This window comes from Vigna angularis, chromosome 1 (genome assembly GCF_016808095.1).
Source record: "Vigna angularis cultivar LongXiaoDou No.4 chromosome 1, ASM1680809v1, whole genome shotgun sequence".
In the NCBI taxonomy this organism is placed as follows: Eukaryota; Viridiplantae; Streptophyta; class Magnoliopsida; order Fabales; family Fabaceae; genus Vigna; species Vigna angularis.
Genome location: NC_068970.1, coordinates 21657078 through 21673968, shown reverse-complemented (window position 1 = coordinate 21673968; position 16891 = coordinate 21657078). Strand labels below are relative to the sequence as shown.

Below are 16891 nucleotides of genomic sequence, written 5' to 3'. Positions count from 1 at the left end.
GGTATTGATGATTATTGAATACCTTAAATCTGGCTTCTTTTTGATCCAACAATTAAGCTTTTCATGATGTGGCTTCTTTTGGATCCAACTATTAAGCATTTCATGATGTGGGTTGTCTATAGATTGAGAGGTGATTGATTATAAAATATTACCACCGATGCTTTGTTGTGTACGTTTTGCTTTAAATGTAAACGGGATCGGGCTACGTAAAAACGTCTAAAGGTTTTATGATGAGCATGCTATGTGTGTGTACATATCTAATCAACACAATTGCAATTTTCTTTGATGATACAAGTAACCCTCTTAAAGAAGATAAAATCTGTATTTATAGTAATTAATTTCGATGGCATCCTCTTGTTCTACCTTTGTTGGTAAGGAAGGAAATGAAAGAAAGTGCGGGTAGAAAATGTTGGACAGAGAGATGAATAAAGTGAAAAAAAAATACAAAGAGAAAGTAACGTAAAGAAGGAAAACTTGCCATTTAAAACAATTATAAATAAATAAATTAGAATCAGATAGTTATATAATTATAAAGTTACTGATACATTTGTTGTGGAAAAAGACTAATCACTTTCTTCAGTATTTTGTATTTTTATATTTAAGGGAAAAATAAAATATGCGAAATAGTAAAAAGTGTGATATTTTTTACTACTTTCTATTTGTATATTTCATACCAAAAGAAATTTTTTCCTTAAAAAAAAAAAAAGACTCTTACGAGAGTTTTAGGTGCTAGATTTGATCAGTTTCAAAGTTACTTCAAACTAGTACATGTGATCACCACTATTTCTATACCAGAAGGGGATCTCTTTTTTTTTTCTCATTTAAACTATCTCATTATTGTATGAAAAGTTTAAGGAAATACAAATGGGGTTTTAGAATTAAAATACGTAGCACAGAGTTGCTGTTAAAAACATAGTAGAGTGATGCCATATAAAATAAAACCCGTATTTTTAGTCTTAGGAGATGCACAACAACATTTGAAAAACCTCATTTTTGTGTTGAATTGTAAATATGGCCAGCTAAACAAAATGCTTGTATGATTTTATATAATTTATTTTGTTGATTATTGTTCTAATCACCATTTTTGGAGAGCCTGACAACAACATTTAGAATAGTCTGTTTCCTGATATTATCATCTATGATACGATAGAGAGAAATCAGAAGTGCGTAATCAAAACGACATATAGGTGGAGGGTGGGAGGCGCGTTGGGACATTTTGTCACGTTCACCTCCTAAAACGACAACGAAAACTCGTTCCCAGTGCGCTTGGTAGTATTTTAGCAGAGACAAAACGCAACGCCTGGGCGAGTGGCCAAAATGGCAGTTCCAGAGAGGAATCATAACCGTTCGTATCATCATCATAAAGTCTTCTCAGTGTTAATTGTCCTTTTCCTCCTCCTCGTCGACAATGCTCTCTGCATCAGGTTTCCCGATCGAGTCTCCCCATCCGCCCTCGACCAATCCGACCAACAGCGCTTGCAGGTGGCCGTCTTCGCCCTCGGAAGCTTCTGGAGATCCGAAGCCGTCTTCGGCTGCTTGCCCGGCGTTGTACGTACAACCGTCGGCTACGCCGGCGGATCCAAGTGCAACCCTGAATACCGAAGCTTGGGTGACCATGCCGAATCCGTCAAGGTTCCCAATTTCTCTAATTTCTCACTCAATTGCCTCTTATTCTTACTATATGATAAAATGGACTTACCATCACTAATTGGTTGAAATTGTGACGTCCGTATGCGTGCCAAACTGTGAAGTTGTTCACATTTTATAGGTTGATCTTTTAATCAATTGCTAACACTGATACATCCCATTTTAATTCCTAGAGCTTGGAATTGGATGACTAACTGTGATGTGGGTTTGAAATGACTATGTTAATCGTTCTTGTTGAAACTACTCTGATGATACTAGAGTTCAGTTCATTTTACCGGGTAAAGTTTCTATACATTTATATTTTGGATTGAGATTATTACGTTTCATCAAATAATTGGTGAGTGAGATTTGCTACCCTAGCAATTAGAGTGGTGTTTGCTGATTGTTAAACCTTACCCACATTTTCTATGTATTTCCTAGTAGCAGTTCATGGAATAAGTTTTCTGGCTATCCACGTCTTTTCTTCTTTTCATTAAATGAGTTATCAGCGGAAACAAGAACATTCTATTCGTCTAGATATTGTTTTGTCGTTACCCACCTTGCTGAGTTTGATGTCCTTTGACATAGTGCAGAGTGCTTTAGACTCAAGAAAGTAAAATCTTAAAACAATCGAATCATGTGGATATTTTGGTGTACTTTTGATTTTGGCGATGGTTGACTTATTCCCAACACTCAACCATCTCATAATTATGTCTGGTTTTTAGGATTATTAAGTAGTTGTTCTGTGTTTTTTATTTTGACCCTTATGTATTGTATGTTTCTTGTTCCTAGATTGTGATCGTATCCAAGTTAGTTAGCTAGAGTTGAAATCATGAAACATCTATAGAATCCAACCAAATTCAATAACAGCTCAAGGTCTTCTATTTCCAAAGAAATGCTAAGTCCTCACATGTGGCAAAGGTCGCATAAAGAGTTCTAGAGGTTAGTCTGTGTCAAACCACCAAGGACTGAGTGAAATTTTGTGTTCTTTTATGTCTGTAAGCCCCAAAAGCCATGGGCGGACTAATGTCTTCCATAATTTTGTTTGATTTGTATATAGATCCTTTTTTATTTTATAAAACATGAAACTGTCAAGTTTTGGAGGAACTCGTGATCATTTGACTTGAAGTTGTGGATGGCAGGGACTGTGATATTTATTGAATAATTTGGAATCATATGTTCATTCATTGTTCATGAAAGAAAAGTTTTTATCTATAGATCTGGTAAAGATAGTACTATTGCATGCTTTATCATGTCATGGTTGTCTTGATTCTTGAATTCGTGTAGACTACTATATATTGATAATATTTTGCAATATTGAACAAATGGAGAAATTTTCTTATATTTTCTTAGTATCAGATATAACTGCATGAATTTATTATTATGATGAGTTGATGTTGGACGATCGTAATTAAATTAGCGATTATGAGGTGCTATTGCAATGCAGGTTGAGTATGATCCACAGCAGATTACTTTTAGGGAACTACTGGATATCTTTTGGTCAAGCCATGATCCTAGGCAAGTGTATGGCCAAGGTCCTGATGTGGGTAAACAATACAGGTAGGAGAAGTCCTGATCTCAACTACCATTTCTGTGATCCTCCCCATATTCAACGTCGTGCTGAGTGTTATGTACTTAACAATGTCTGTATCCTTGCAGATCTATTATTTTTGTCAATGGAACTGAAGAAGCAAGAATGGCTGCTGTCAGCAAAGAACAGGAGCAAACCAGGTCAAGAAGCAGCATTGTGACTACTCAAATTCTACAACTTGGAACATTTTACCCTGCAGAGTCAGAGCACCAGGTTTCGTTTCCAAATTTTTTTATTTACAATTTATGTTCGACAACACTAATTTGAGTGAATGGTAGTAAAAATCAAATGTCGTCTTTTTTAAGTTTGTTTGGGAAATAAGACCTAACATGTTTGTCTGACTCATGATTCACGGTCTAACACTTTTAATTTTTTAAGACTTGGAACCAAAAAGTTTTAATTTTGACAAACTTGGATGACTAAACCGATCATGTACAATCGTAGGGGACAAAACGACAGTGCAAAATACAAATGACTGTTTCACAATAATAGAGGCTCGGAGGCTCATATATTCTTCCAATCATCTTAGCCATAACTTTTTTCCTGAATGACAGAAGAATCAACATTAAATGATATTCAGCAATTTAAGGACTGTCAAATTTTACTCAAAGTGATTAGGTTGAATGGACAGTTAAGGATATAAATAAAACGAAATTAGATTCTGAGGTGGTAAAGAGAACCTTAACCAAATCTTTTGGAAGCAATTCTATACATTTATCTGCCAAGGTAAAGATGAGGAAATTTAAGGGGTGGATGACATGGAAGAAAGTAAAGAAGCATTACCAACTATGAGATCAGAAGCGCCTCAAGATCATGGTAACCTTCACCTAAGAACCAAAGTTCCACAAAGGAAGCCCATGATAGATAATTTTTAGTTTCTTTGTTGTAATGGTGGGAGTTTGAGAGATAAGGAAGCCGTTTTGTGAAAAAGGAAGAAAGCACATTTTTTTCAGAGGAGGGCTACATTTACTCCTTTTTAGTAGAGGAAAATGGAGGTGAGAACAGATAAGGAACTAGGCTACGCCAACAAACATTTCTGGGCAGATGCACTGGTGTTCCAACAACGGGATGGTAGTGTGTGGCTTCACACATCAAACAGGGCACCTGAAGAAGGTGGCGCATGAGGAAGTATGGTTGTGATTCTGGCCACACGACTAATTGGGTTGTGTCGTGCTCATTGAAGCACACAAAACCCTAATCTCATTGGTGATATCCTGATAGCAGACGGAGCACAGATGGTGAACGGAAGAGACAGCAGGATGGTACCTGTGAGTCTCTTGCTATTTGTTGGTCTTATATTATGTTTGTACAAAAAAAAAAAAAGGTAGTGTGCAAGAGAAAGAAGAAGAGGGAATAGGGGACAACCACCCTTCTAGATAACTAAAAAACCAGCTTTATAAAAGGCTTAGCAACAAATAAAAGGATTATTTTATCGTTTGTACATTGCAATAGTTATTTATTTGGTAGAGTTGTTATTTTGGAAAAAAATACTGCTGGAAATTGCCAGGATACCTGTTGTATGGGCATTGAATGGAAGTTGTTCGCATTTCAATGGTCATACATGCATAGTCTTGGATTGATGTTACATTGGATGAAACAATATACAATTTTACTTAAAACAAATTTCTGTAACAGGTGAAAACTATAGTATTGCCTTTCAAAGATATGTCCCACTAGATCAAATCAAATAACTGATATTGCTTGTTTTGTTCTTAATATGCAGAAATTTGAACTCAAGCAAAATACCATTCTTCTTCAGTTAATTGGCAACCTTCCTGCCGAGGAGCTTGAGAGGTCTAGCCTTGCAACGAAATTGAATGGATATGTAGCAGAGCTTTGCCCTCCAGATATCCAAAAGCGTATTGATGCCAAGATCAATGATATTATTAAAAGGGGTTGGCCAATTTTGAGAGATTTGTAGTTGGCCTCGTGGGAAGTTGCTCAGATTGTCGACATTCCGTTATCCAACTAACTCGCTTCGCTTCAGTATTACCTATAGGTTTGTTGAATATCTTGTATCAGTTACAGGGCTAGAAGTAAAAAAGAGGGTGCTTGCTGATTAAACCATTGTGTTGTGATTATTGTACTTGTAAAATCTTTTCACTCCTCCATCTTCAAAAGAAACTTTGTATTTTTCTTTTCTCTTTTATTATGAGGACAAGAGAGAAACTAGTCATTTTCAGCTTGGTATTAGTCAAGGGGAAGTGTAGCCGATTACGTTCGTGCCTGCTTTAGAATCTTATAATTTTTTTTATAAGCTCTAGATTATTTCATGCGCTTCTCAGTGAGAATCATAATATTCTCAAAGAATATTTTTATGAATTATTCACTATATTTGTAAGCAAGTAATTAGGGAACATACTCTATTATGCACTGATAAATCTGTACACACGTTTGGATGGTTGCTTTGCCACCACCGTTTGTTCTTCTCGCTTGTAGTGCACAGGAGGGGGTGGGGCATTTTTAGGACTTCCAGTGAAGTTTCTAGTTAAATTATTTTATTCTATTCTAAACAATGTGGTTGATGGAAGGAAATTTCTCCATATGAATTAGCTAATCAATCTGTTCTCTTCTGTAAATGATTATTGAGAAATTTCCTCAATCATATCTTTTAATATTTACATTTTTGTATTTTTATTTTCATAGCCAACCCAAAATTTTCTACGTATTAATATAATGCAATTTCATAAGAATACCTTAAACTTTGTTAATGATTAAATTAATTACTCATATATTTAGTCTTTAATGACTGTTATGTATGTTTATTATCAGAAAGGAAAAATTAAGAGTAGTATGTAATTAATCTTACAATTATTTTTATTTTACTCACACGTATTCTAAATTTAGATTTTTGACTGCCTATTAACAGTAAATTGATCAAATGTAAATATTATTTTTTTTTCTCTTTAATAAATATACTGACAATTATAAAAAAATTAAATACGTACTCAATTATTTTAATCATTAATAAAAAATTTAACCAGAACATAGAAAAAGACAAATCTTCCTATTAGAATGAGAGAAACAGTTTTCCAACCTCTTACAACATGAATCGACCATTTAGCCAACAAGTGCAACTCTCGACAAAGAAAATGGTTGAAGTTTCCAAACATTTTTAGTAATTAGCACTAATTGACAAAAGATGAAACTAAATAAAACTGTATATATTTTATTGGTCGAGAAAAGTTCTAAGTCTTTGCATTTACGCATGTTTTTATAAAAGTTAGTTCTTCCCACCTAACTTAGTAAATGTCTAACAAAACAACAAATAGAATTTTAATAATTACAATACTCCATCTTACTTCAAATTCTCAAAATAAACCACTTTTAACTTGTTTTTTACTTCATTGAATTTAATACTCTTTATGTCCGCTTGTTGTTCCTCATACTTAAGTTTAAACTTTTATTTGCTTACTTGATCTTTAAAGAAATGAAACTTTGATTTTATATATGTATTTTTCCCACGTGCGAATGCATGTTCCTTCATCACAGCATCAAGCCAACTTGACTCACATGATATTGGTCTAGAGATGCATTAAGCCTTATGTTGACAAAAAAACAAAATTTAGCTTCATGAGCTCCGAAAAGTTGTTGCTAACTTAAATTTGAAATCATAATTTCATATGTTTCTTCTATTTCCTTTGTCTCCATGCCAATTTGAGTTAATATAACTATGAATTCCACACAATTAACTTTTTTATAGGACTTTTTTGTTTAGAGTGTGCGTAACAGTAGGTATTACTACTCCTTATAAATAATTTGACATATTTTCCATTATTTATGCTTCTAGCCAACACCATTCTGTTATGGTGTGAGAGGAGTGCAATAACTTCATATAAATAACTCTCTTTCCATCACAATTTTTTTCTTAAACTCATTGGTATTATGTTTTCCACCTCCAACGATTAAAATCTTCATATTTTACTCGTATGTTTTTCAATCAACAACTTAAACTTTATAATATTGTGAAACACTTTTATTTTTCTTATGGGTAGATCAAGAGGAGTAAATTCATCAAAAAAAGAGTAAGATATATATTACTTCCTAAAGATTATATCCACATATATCATAATAAACCACTTGTAATTTTTCATTTGATATGTTAGGGATTAATTATATTTTTATTTCTAAACTATAACACAATTTTAATTTGTCTCTGTCTCAAACTTTGATCTTAGTAAATTTCCATACTTAAGAAATGCATGGATGCAATTCTTCTCACCCAACAATGTTAACTATTTTTTGACATGATAAATGAAGAATCATGTTAACCTTGTAAAACATTAACAAAAAGAAAATTTGTGAATTGCATCTAACGTGATTTTTCGTTTGTCACGTCAAAAAATAGTTAATATCGTTGAATGAAAAGAACTAAATGCATGCATGTCTTATGTATATGAATCTAATATGATCAAAATTTGATATAAGGACAAAAACATAGTTAACCTATATGTTAAACATCTCAAATTTAAATAAGTTTCTAGGTTATTGCTTTAGAATATCAATATTAGACAAACCATTTATCATTTTTCTGGTTTTCACATAACTTCAACTATGAAATTCAAAATTACTATATTTTTGATGTCATGTCAACTCTTATCACTAATTATAATTTTTAAACATTTTATTTTTACCAATGTGAAGTTCAATATTAAAATTCATATTTATAAATGAACAGAATTCATACAATTATCCTTCATGGACATAAACCCCGTTTCAAGTAATTGTCTTATGTTGAGTCAATTATTTTTCATGTTGAAATATGAAAAGAAAAAAAAACAATTGTTGGTTATCCTTTCTTTGAAACTCCACTTTGTTTTTGCCTTCAACATTCATGGATCATATATCTACGAATTGATTCCACTTTTCACCTTATCATCCATAATAACAAACATTCTTTGTGACTCATCATATATATAATTCTAGCATCCTATGTCTAGATACCACAAATTTACTATGTCATCAAAAATAACGATTGGCATGAATAACATAGTTTCAACATTATAATTCAACATGTGTAAATTGAGTCTCATCATAAAACACTCTCTTTCCTTTACCTTCTTTAACAAAATGACCAAAATTTTGTCAATTATAACATTGTAGTGTCTTTCTATCAAATTTCTTCCTTCCTTCATTGTTGGGTGCAACATTCCTGTTTGAATCTACATAATTCTATCACAATTTATCGTGCTACAAGGTTTGATTCAAAACTTATAATATATTTGGAGTTTGGTTTCTTGTGTTTTAAGAATTCTTTACAATTTGTCAATTTTATATTACCAATACTTACTATTTGTTCAATTGCAAAAACTATTTGATATAATTTTGAAGGTAATGTCTTTAAGTTTATTTATTTGGGAATGTTAGAATTTGAATAAAATGCTTACTTATATTTTTTTTATCATTCATATTTAACAACTTATATCAGGTGTACAAGTTCACATTCTTTAATTTATCAACAAATTCATAAGAATATAACATATTTTATTCGTTATATTTGTCCGTAATTTAATTTTTAAGGCATATTCATTTATGCTATGATGATTGATAATCAAAGCCTTCCAATCTTTTTCATTGACTTTTTGAAAAACCAACTTTTTGTATATTTGTTACATCACCACTATAATATAAGTCACGTTTTAAAAATAAGAACATAAAATAGACTACATCATTGATCCTAGTTTTTTTGACAAAAAATAAAAAGAAAAATTAGTAAATTTTCTATTATACCATTTTCAAATCCTTCAAAACCAGCCACACTCTTTCCAAAACAAAAAACAAAATCGCGATAATAATTATTGATATTTACCAATAATTGATAAGAACAAAATTGAATAAAACTAAATATAATTATATATGTATCGTATCTAGTGGAGAACAACGGTTAACATTCAGCACCGTTCGGTCCATCCACTCAGGACCGTTTAGTTCATCCGCTACAGTCAACCAGGTCAAAGATTGGGCCGCAATTGGGCCAACGTTTAAGTTATTGGGTCAATAGTCCAGCAGATGATAAAATAATCAAAGATATCTGATTAAAGATATCGATAAGTTGTTTATAGGAAACTGACCAAATCTAAAGGTAAGTCTGTTTTTAGAGAGTTCCTCCCTCCACCACCCCAAATGCTCCCTACACCTCTCCATTATTTATTTTATTCCAAAAATACCTTACGTCAATTTAATTTTATTCACTTTTCTAAAACCCTAAATATCTCTACACCCCTACCCTACACCTCCACGTTCCTACATTTGCACATATTGCAGAGGGGAGTTCCGCTCCGCCCAAGCTCTCGGTGGCCACATGAACGTTCATCGCCGCGACCAGACGCTGCATAGCCATGCTCCTCTGCTGGCATGACCACGCTATCTCCGATTAGATGCTTCACTTTAAGTTATGCATGTTTCAAAATTTTGAATTTTTCCTTGTGGGCACCTCAACATCACGTTATTGCTTTTACCACACTCGAGCTCAAGAGGAATCATAAGAAGGGGTGTGGTAAAGTGGAGGGTCTGGTTCAAGAATGAAACGGGTTCTGTCGTGCGTGATTAAGGTTGGGTTGAAGAATTTTCTGAGTACATGATGGAAAAATTGAGTCTTTGAAATGGGTTTCTTACGGTGTCAGTTGATGATGGGAAAAGAACTTGAAATTTGACCCGTTTTAGTTGAATGCCAGAGTTAGGTACTTGATTCGCTTCTCTGCTTTGCAACCATCGTTGTAATTATCTGACCTTGTTTTGGACAACAATTTTATTGGCACCGAAAGTTTGGATCATGTACACAACTATGAGTGTAATGAAAGATTGATGTTCTTCTTTGTTGACAAATAGCTTGTGATATTGTTAACTGGAATTTTTCACCATTCCCTTAGTATATCTGTTATCAACTGGTAAACTTTTGAAATCTTCTTGTGTACAAATTAGAGAGAGAGCTTTTTGTTCCCTGTTCCTCTGTTGCGATAATATATCGTGGGAGATTTACGTTCACGTTGAAGATTTTTCAACACCATCAACGGCTCCATCTTTCACCACTGTTAAACTTTTCTCTTCTTTTGCTATGGCAGAAATTTCAAACTGCTTCACCATCAGACATGCTTATGTTGTTGTATCAAAAGTTGCAGATTCCATGAGTAACAGCAAAATGCGACCAAAGTCAGAGGAAGAAGAGAAAGTGTCGAATGAGAACAATTGGTGGATTCCAGATCCTCTAATTGGCTTCTACAAACCCCTTAACATCAATGACATTGACGCTGCTGAATTACGTGCTAAGTTTTTGCCAAAAAAGTCCAACAAACCATCTTCGTAATCTCAAAAATTTTTATGTTTTTATTTCTTCTACGTAGATTTTCAGTTCGATCAAGTGTTTTTGTTAGTTTTAGTTTTAGAAATCCTCATAATCACCAATAACAAGAGTTTATTAGAATTGAACTATTTTGTAATCTTATCTCATTTTATATTTTTCAGACTGCTTTTTGTTTCAAGCGGCATATGTCAACATTCATGGGTTGGGGCACGTATGGGCTGCAACACTACATGTGGTTGGACGGATGTCAATACAACGGATGTCAACATTCGTAGAAGGACAAACGAACGTCGATATACGTTAACGGATGTTGACATCTGTTTATTAAAGGGCAAAATAGGAATAGAGAGGTGTAGGGAGTAGTGTGTGGTGGTGGAGGGAGTAACTTCCCTATTTTTATTTTATTGGATTCGTGCTAGATTAGGTCCGTGAGACAACTTATAAATATAAGGTCGAGGACAAAAGCCAAGTACGTTCAACTCACACTTCATAACACTCAAACATTCAATAGTGATAATTCTTCACTAAATACTCAACTAAGAACCAAGGTTCTTCAAATTCACGCCTAATTATCTTTTGCAGGTACCTCTTCCTGAAGTAAGAAGCCAACCGAGTTGTCTAGACTAAAGTCAACCGAACGACTCAGACAAAAGAAAAGGAAGCAGCTCAGGCGATCCCAGCTTTCAAAGGGAAAGAAAACGTGTCGGAACATGTTAGTCTCTCGTTCCTACAAAATATCTACCGAAACAATATCTAATTCATATATTAGGAAATTATAAATCTTCATATTTGCATAAATTTTTAATAATAAACTTTTTTAAATCAATTACCACAAACATAATCAATAATAAACTTTTTTAAATCAATTACCACAAGCATAATCAATAATAAACTTTTTTAAATCAATTAGCACAAGCATAATCAATGATCTATAAGTAAAATTATTTAGAATCATTAATGTTATGCTTGGACTGAGGGATGAATTTGAAAGAGTGAAAAAGAATAGAATGAGAGTAAAATGTGAAGTTGTTTGAATTAAGAAAAATAAATGGATTTGAATAAAAATTTTATAGTGAATCTGATTGAAAAGGATATTTTTTTAATTTTTAATTTTATTTTAACTATATAATATTAATTATTTATAATAAAAAATTTATTACTAAAAGTTATATTTAAAATATATATTAAGATAAATTATCCAACAAAATATTAAAATTTTAATTATTTTATTTATTATATTAAATTCTGTTAATTTAATTACTTTATTATGATGAAATTATAAATATTTTTATAAAAAATTGCATTAACAGTCGATTAAAAAAGAGAGTAATCAATTATATCTTTGTTTCTTCGCTAATTCGTTAGTAGTATTATACAATGACTGGGCCAAACTTGCTTCACTGCTTGCTTCGCTAATTCGTTATCTTTGTCAGTGCAATACGTGGAATAGTTCTAAATGACGTTGGAATTCCGTTGTGCATTTATATGTATTTATGAGAAAAACAGCATAATCATCATTAAGCAGTAGAAAAGGCCACTTAGATGGAGACACGCGGCACAAACAGTGTTAGGGCATTCAGTTATTCGAACAACAAAATAGCGACAATGAATCTGACCCGTACGATGAATCTCAAACGGACGACTAAGATGTCCACAACAACTGAGTGACCCTTGTTTTAGGACCACTCTATAAATACCGGAGCCCGAGGCTTTCACCGCGCATAGTTGCGTTCTCTCTCTGGAGCTAGGGTGACCGGAGCGGCGAAGATTGAGTCGGATCGGAAGAGAAAGAAGGCGTCCACCGCAGCGGCGGATCGGTCGGAGAAGGAAAACAGGAAGAAGAAGGTGAAGATGTCGTCGTCAAAAGTTGGCGGTGAGATTAGGGCTTCGCACATACTAATAAAGCACGAAGGTTCTAGAAGGAAGGCGTCGTGGAAGGATCCAGAAGGACGCATAATCAAGAACACCACAAGAGAAGCTGCGGTTTCTCAGCTCAAGGCCCTTCGCGATGACATCGTCTCGGGCAAGGCAACCTTCGAGGACGTCGCGTCTCGATTCTCCGATTGCGGCTCCGCCAAGCGCGGCGGCGATCTTGGTCAGTTCTGAACAAACTATCTCCATATTAATGATAATATTTTTTACATAAAAGTAAAAATATTAAAGTGCATTTGGATTTATTGTGTACGGATTTGAGCGTTCGGTATTCTGAGGACAAATTTTGGTAATTCAAAATTGTGTCAGTCTATAAATTGTATGTATCTGAGGTGTCGGTGGTGGTGATCCAAATTTTGGGTCAATTGTGCATTGAGTTAAATATTTTTCGTTATCAGAAAGTTTTGGTCAAGTGAGATCGGTTACTATTAAATCTCAGTGCAGGATCGAAGTCAACTTGTCTTTAAGTGACTTCTTGATTTCTTTTCTTAGTCCTGTTGTTTATTCCCAAACTGTGAGGCCCAGTTAAAAAATGGGGAAGTATGTCTCTCCAGTACTCAATCATATGTATCGGAAAAAGTATAATATCCTCTTTGATCTTTTTTTTCCTTGGTTTTGGCTTTAATTCGTCGGAATATTATCGGAAATACTAGCTTTAAAGCATCTTGAGCATTTATATTCTCTTCCATTATTTTGAAGAGGTTCAAAATTGATTTGAAAAAGGTTGGATATTTAGTTTATGTGCGGTGCCTTTGACTTTAGTCTTGAAAAAGTGAAAGATATATATTGAGGCAAGGTTTGTGGGACAATAGTGGAGATATGTTCATGTGATAATGGTGCTGAGCAAAAAGAATTGGCAGAATTTTTTCTTGATTGATTCCTCATTTTTTAACTGGGCCTCACAGTTTGGGAATAAACAACAGGACTAAGAAAAGAAATCAAGTTTGATTAATCATATGTATCGGAAAAACTATAATATCCTCTTTGATCTTTCTTTTCCTTGGTTTTGGCTTTAATTCGTCGGAATATTATCGGAAATACTAGCCTTAAAGCATCTTGAGCATTTATATTCTCTTCCATTGTTTTGAAGAGGTTCAAAATTGATTTGAAAAAGGTTGGATATTTAGTTTATGTGCGGTGCCTTTGACTTTAGTCTTGAAAAAGTGAAAGATATATATTGAGGCAAGGTTTGTGGGACAATAGTGGAGATAAGTTCATGTGATAATGGTGCTGAGCGAAATGAATTGGCAGAATTATTTCTTGATTAATCAAACTTAGAAGCTGTCCGTTTCCGGGGTGATGGTAATGGAGGCTAGGATAATGATATTATTAGCATTAAATAGTAATTTAGCAACAATACTTGTACATTGTAGGCTATTTTGAGGTCTACAAATAATGTTTTTATTACCCATGACTTATCATGTTTTTTGTTTTGATCACAAATATCCTTTTTGTAAACTGTGATCATTATAGTTATTAATTAATGAGAGAATAATTGTCAATTTCTTTGCCGATATTCAGAATCTATATAAAATATTTTGTACATTTTTATTAACGTATCCATAACGTTTCATATCTTAAATTTCAAAATTTTGTCTTGTTCTCATATTCTTGTCGTGTTGTATTGTATCCCATGCCATAGGCATTATCCAGGCTTCATAGTTCCCAAGTATTGCGCAGGTAGCCTGACTTGTGGAGCTGCATTTAGTTATCTGAGGAGTTCTTGTTAGTGTACTGTGATGTAACGCAACAGAACAAGATTTACGGGCTTAATTGGATGAACAAAACTTAGATGTAGTTCTGTAGGTGCTTTTGGTCATGTTTCTGAATCAGAATTTGAGTTTTAGTCTCTGATAATCCGTACGATAAAAGTTTTCATTAAGTGCCATTGTGGATTAATGTAATGATACTCTGTTTCTGATTAGAGAATTGCACCAGAAGAACTTATGGAGTTGCATCTAACTTTTGTCCTTTGATGGATTGAGTTGCCAGTTCGTCTTCTAATTATATTATTTATTAAATCAGCAGTTAGTTTGAATAAGTGCCACTAAATGACCCGGGCATGTAAAGTGAGATAGTAAAAGAGCATACACAGTTAGTTTGAATAATACGTAATACATGTAAACCTACCCAACTTCAACCTAGCAACAAGTACATCCTTGTACTCTTTCACTTTAAGCACATTTGGGGCGGTTGATGCTGGATCTAATATCTCTAAGGTGAAATAGTGCTCAAAGTGAAAAAGTTCAAGGATGTAATAGTTGCTAAGTTGAATTTGGGTAGGTTTACATGCATTATGTATTTTATTCAAATTGTCTCACTTTACATGCCTGCCTCATTTAGTGGCACCGAAACTGCCGATGACACTTGTTTCTTTGTGTTTCGAATTAACAGAACATAAATCCGAACTTTCAATGACATTTCTTGTTGTGTTTCATAAGAATTCACATATCTCACCAATGCTCACCTGTTGTGTCATCTTACACCCTTTCGTGAGCTTTAACATAAACATCACGTTTGTGTTTTCTTTCATCTTTTATATGGAATTTTCTCCATATCACTTTAATGTACCAGATTCTTATCACCTGTATTAGATTATATGTGTTGCCGTGAAGGGTTGGGTATAGTGAAGGGAGTTAGTTTCCTACAATGTAGCAAACCAAGTTTTGATATCCATTTTTAGTGTTCGATTGTATCTTGAACAAGATTGTAGCCAAGGAAGCATACGAGAAACTGAAAAGAAAGAAATACCTGGACTTGAATCAAGTATGAAGTTGATGTGACTTCTTCCACGTAATTTGGTTTCATCTTCTGGTGTGAATTAATCCCAGATGTTTCCAAAGTATCCCTTGAGTATTTGTTACCATTTTACCAAAAAGAAAATGTAAGAAGTCAATTGTTTTATATAAAAAATCATATATATTAGTTCTTCACTACCACAAACAGTATATGAAATAGTTCTCAGTTCATGTCGTTGTGCTTGATATAAATTGGAATACCAGAAAAAGGCTGTTGTTCGAGAATTAAGAAGCATTTTATAAGTTCCAAGATGTTATCGTGAAAAATTACTTTTGATTTGATGTTGTGATGGTATATATTTGTTGGCCCTCTTGATGTTTCTACGGCAATCGACATCTGCCAGCGTAGCTGTAAGCGGATCAAATATTTGCTTAAATGTGATTTATAGGTCTACTGTACTCAATCTCTTAAAACAACGAATCTCTCAATCTTTGTAACTGTCAAGTTATTGTCTGGCTGTGAAGTTAAACCGTGTCTCCATGAATGCAGTTCCTTGAAACAACAATCTTGTAAGTTACTTGTTGGGTGTTTGGGCAGTGAATTTTGTTGTTAATCTTTCAAAAACGTAACGTAGACCTTTAGATGCACGACCAAACTCACCCTCGTCATAATGTATTGGGGATCTACATTCAGTCATGATATTCATATCTGAAGTGAAATAACTTTCGTGGGTGCAGGTCCTTTCGGTCGTGGTCAGATGCAGAAGCCTTTTGAAGAGGCAACCCTTGCTCTTAAAGTTGGTGAACTTAGTGACATTGTGGATACCGACAGTGGAGTCCACATTATTAAGAGGACGAAATGATTACACGGAGTTATCTCCTATTAACATCTGTAGAAGATATCCAGGATTCTTGTTGAGGTCAAGATCTGCTGATATAAGTATATCAGGTTTCAGACATGGTCGCCCCATGTATTTGGACGATATATTGCTTTCATGACAATTAAAATCGTGTGGTATGCTTGTAATTTTGAATAACATTTATACGTTTTGGATTCTGTTGCCATCCGAATGTCCTTATATTAAAGGAGAAACATGTGATCCTTCACTAAAGCATCCCATTTAACTCCATAAGTCATCCAATACCTTCCCCACCTTTGGGCAAAATTCTTATATCTCACAACTCTACGTTATTATGAAATAATGTGTCGGGCACCCAATTAGCAATGTGCTTATTACTGGAAAATACTTTTACTTGAAAAGAAGTAAATGTTTAAACTATCACTTCTTTTTGTATTTTCTTTTTGTTGACTGCCACGCTGAGTTTTAGCTTGTATCAACCCATTTCATTTCCTCCCTTAGGAGTGAGTGAGAGTTTGGGATTCATAGTTCCTTTCCACGCAAAAAGTTTGAAAGAGTTCCTTTCCACGCAAATAAGTTTGAAAGAGTGGAAGCAATCAAAATGTTACCTTCAAATTCATCATTTTCCTTCTCTCTGTATTGAAGTAAATATACTATAACTCTGAAACTCGTTTTTTCATCTTTTCACTAGAAAATATTGTTAAATAATTATTTGGATTATTTTTCAGTACTTTGGATGGATAATAAATAATTTTTTTATTTATTATATTTTTGCTGTGACTATGTAACTTGTTCTTATAAATGTTGCCTGAGGGAATGGAAAGTGTATGAGAGGAGAAAGAAA

The 16891-nt window shown here is 33.7% G+C and overlaps 2 protein-coding genes across 2 annotated transcripts; both read left to right on the top strand.

Moving 5' to 3' along the window:
• The first annotated feature begins 1092 nt into the window (after nucleotides 1-1092).
• On the top strand, nucleotides 1093-5591 carry LOC108323089 (peptide methionine sulfoxide reductase A5). The gene is made up of 4 exons (XM_017555437.2): nucleotides 1093-1632; nucleotides 3074-3186; nucleotides 3286-3430; nucleotides 4941-5591. Exons 1-4 carry the CDS (start codon nucleotides 1318-1320, stop codon nucleotides 5136-5138), a joined length of 771 nt encoding a protein of 256 aa, XP_017410926.1. The 5' UTR covers nucleotides 1093-1317; the 3' UTR covers nucleotides 5139-5591.
• A 6639-nt stretch (nucleotides 5592-12230) lies between these two features.
• On the top strand, nucleotides 12231-16294 carry LOC108321104 (peptidyl-prolyl cis-trans isomerase Pin1). Its single transcript, XM_017552755.2, has 2 exons — nucleotides 12231-12612; nucleotides 15926-16294. The coding sequence occupies exons 1-2, from the start codon at nucleotides 12369-12371 to the stop codon at nucleotides 16048-16050; spliced, it is 369 nt and encodes a 122-aa protein (XP_017408244.1). The 5' UTR covers nucleotides 12231-12368; the 3' UTR covers nucleotides 16051-16294.
• The last annotated feature ends 597 nt before the right edge of the window (nucleotides 16295-16891 follow it).

Excerpts from the sequence above, each read along its gene's own strand:
- LOC108323089 (XM_017555437.2), top strand. The coding sequence starts at position 1,318 with ATGGCAGTTCCAGAGAGGAATCATAACCGTTCGTATCATCATCATAAA. Across the intron at positions 1,633-3,073 it reads ACCATGCCGAATCCGTCAAG|GTTGAGTATGATCCACAGCA; the intron begins GTTCCCAATTTC and ends ATTGCAATGCAG. Across the intron at positions 3,431-4,940 it reads CTGCAGAGTCAGAGCACCAG|AAATTTGAACTCAAGCAAAA; the intron begins GTTTCGTTTCCA and ends CTTAATATGCAG.
- LOC108321104 (XM_017552755.2), top strand. The coding sequence starts at position 12,369 with ATGTCGTCGTCAAAAGTTGGCGGTGAGATTAGGGCTTCGCACATACTA. Across the intron at positions 12,613-15,925 it reads CAAGCGCGGCGGCGATCTTG|GTCCTTTCGGTCGTGGTCAG; the intron begins GTCAGTTCTGAA and ends TCGTGGGTGCAG.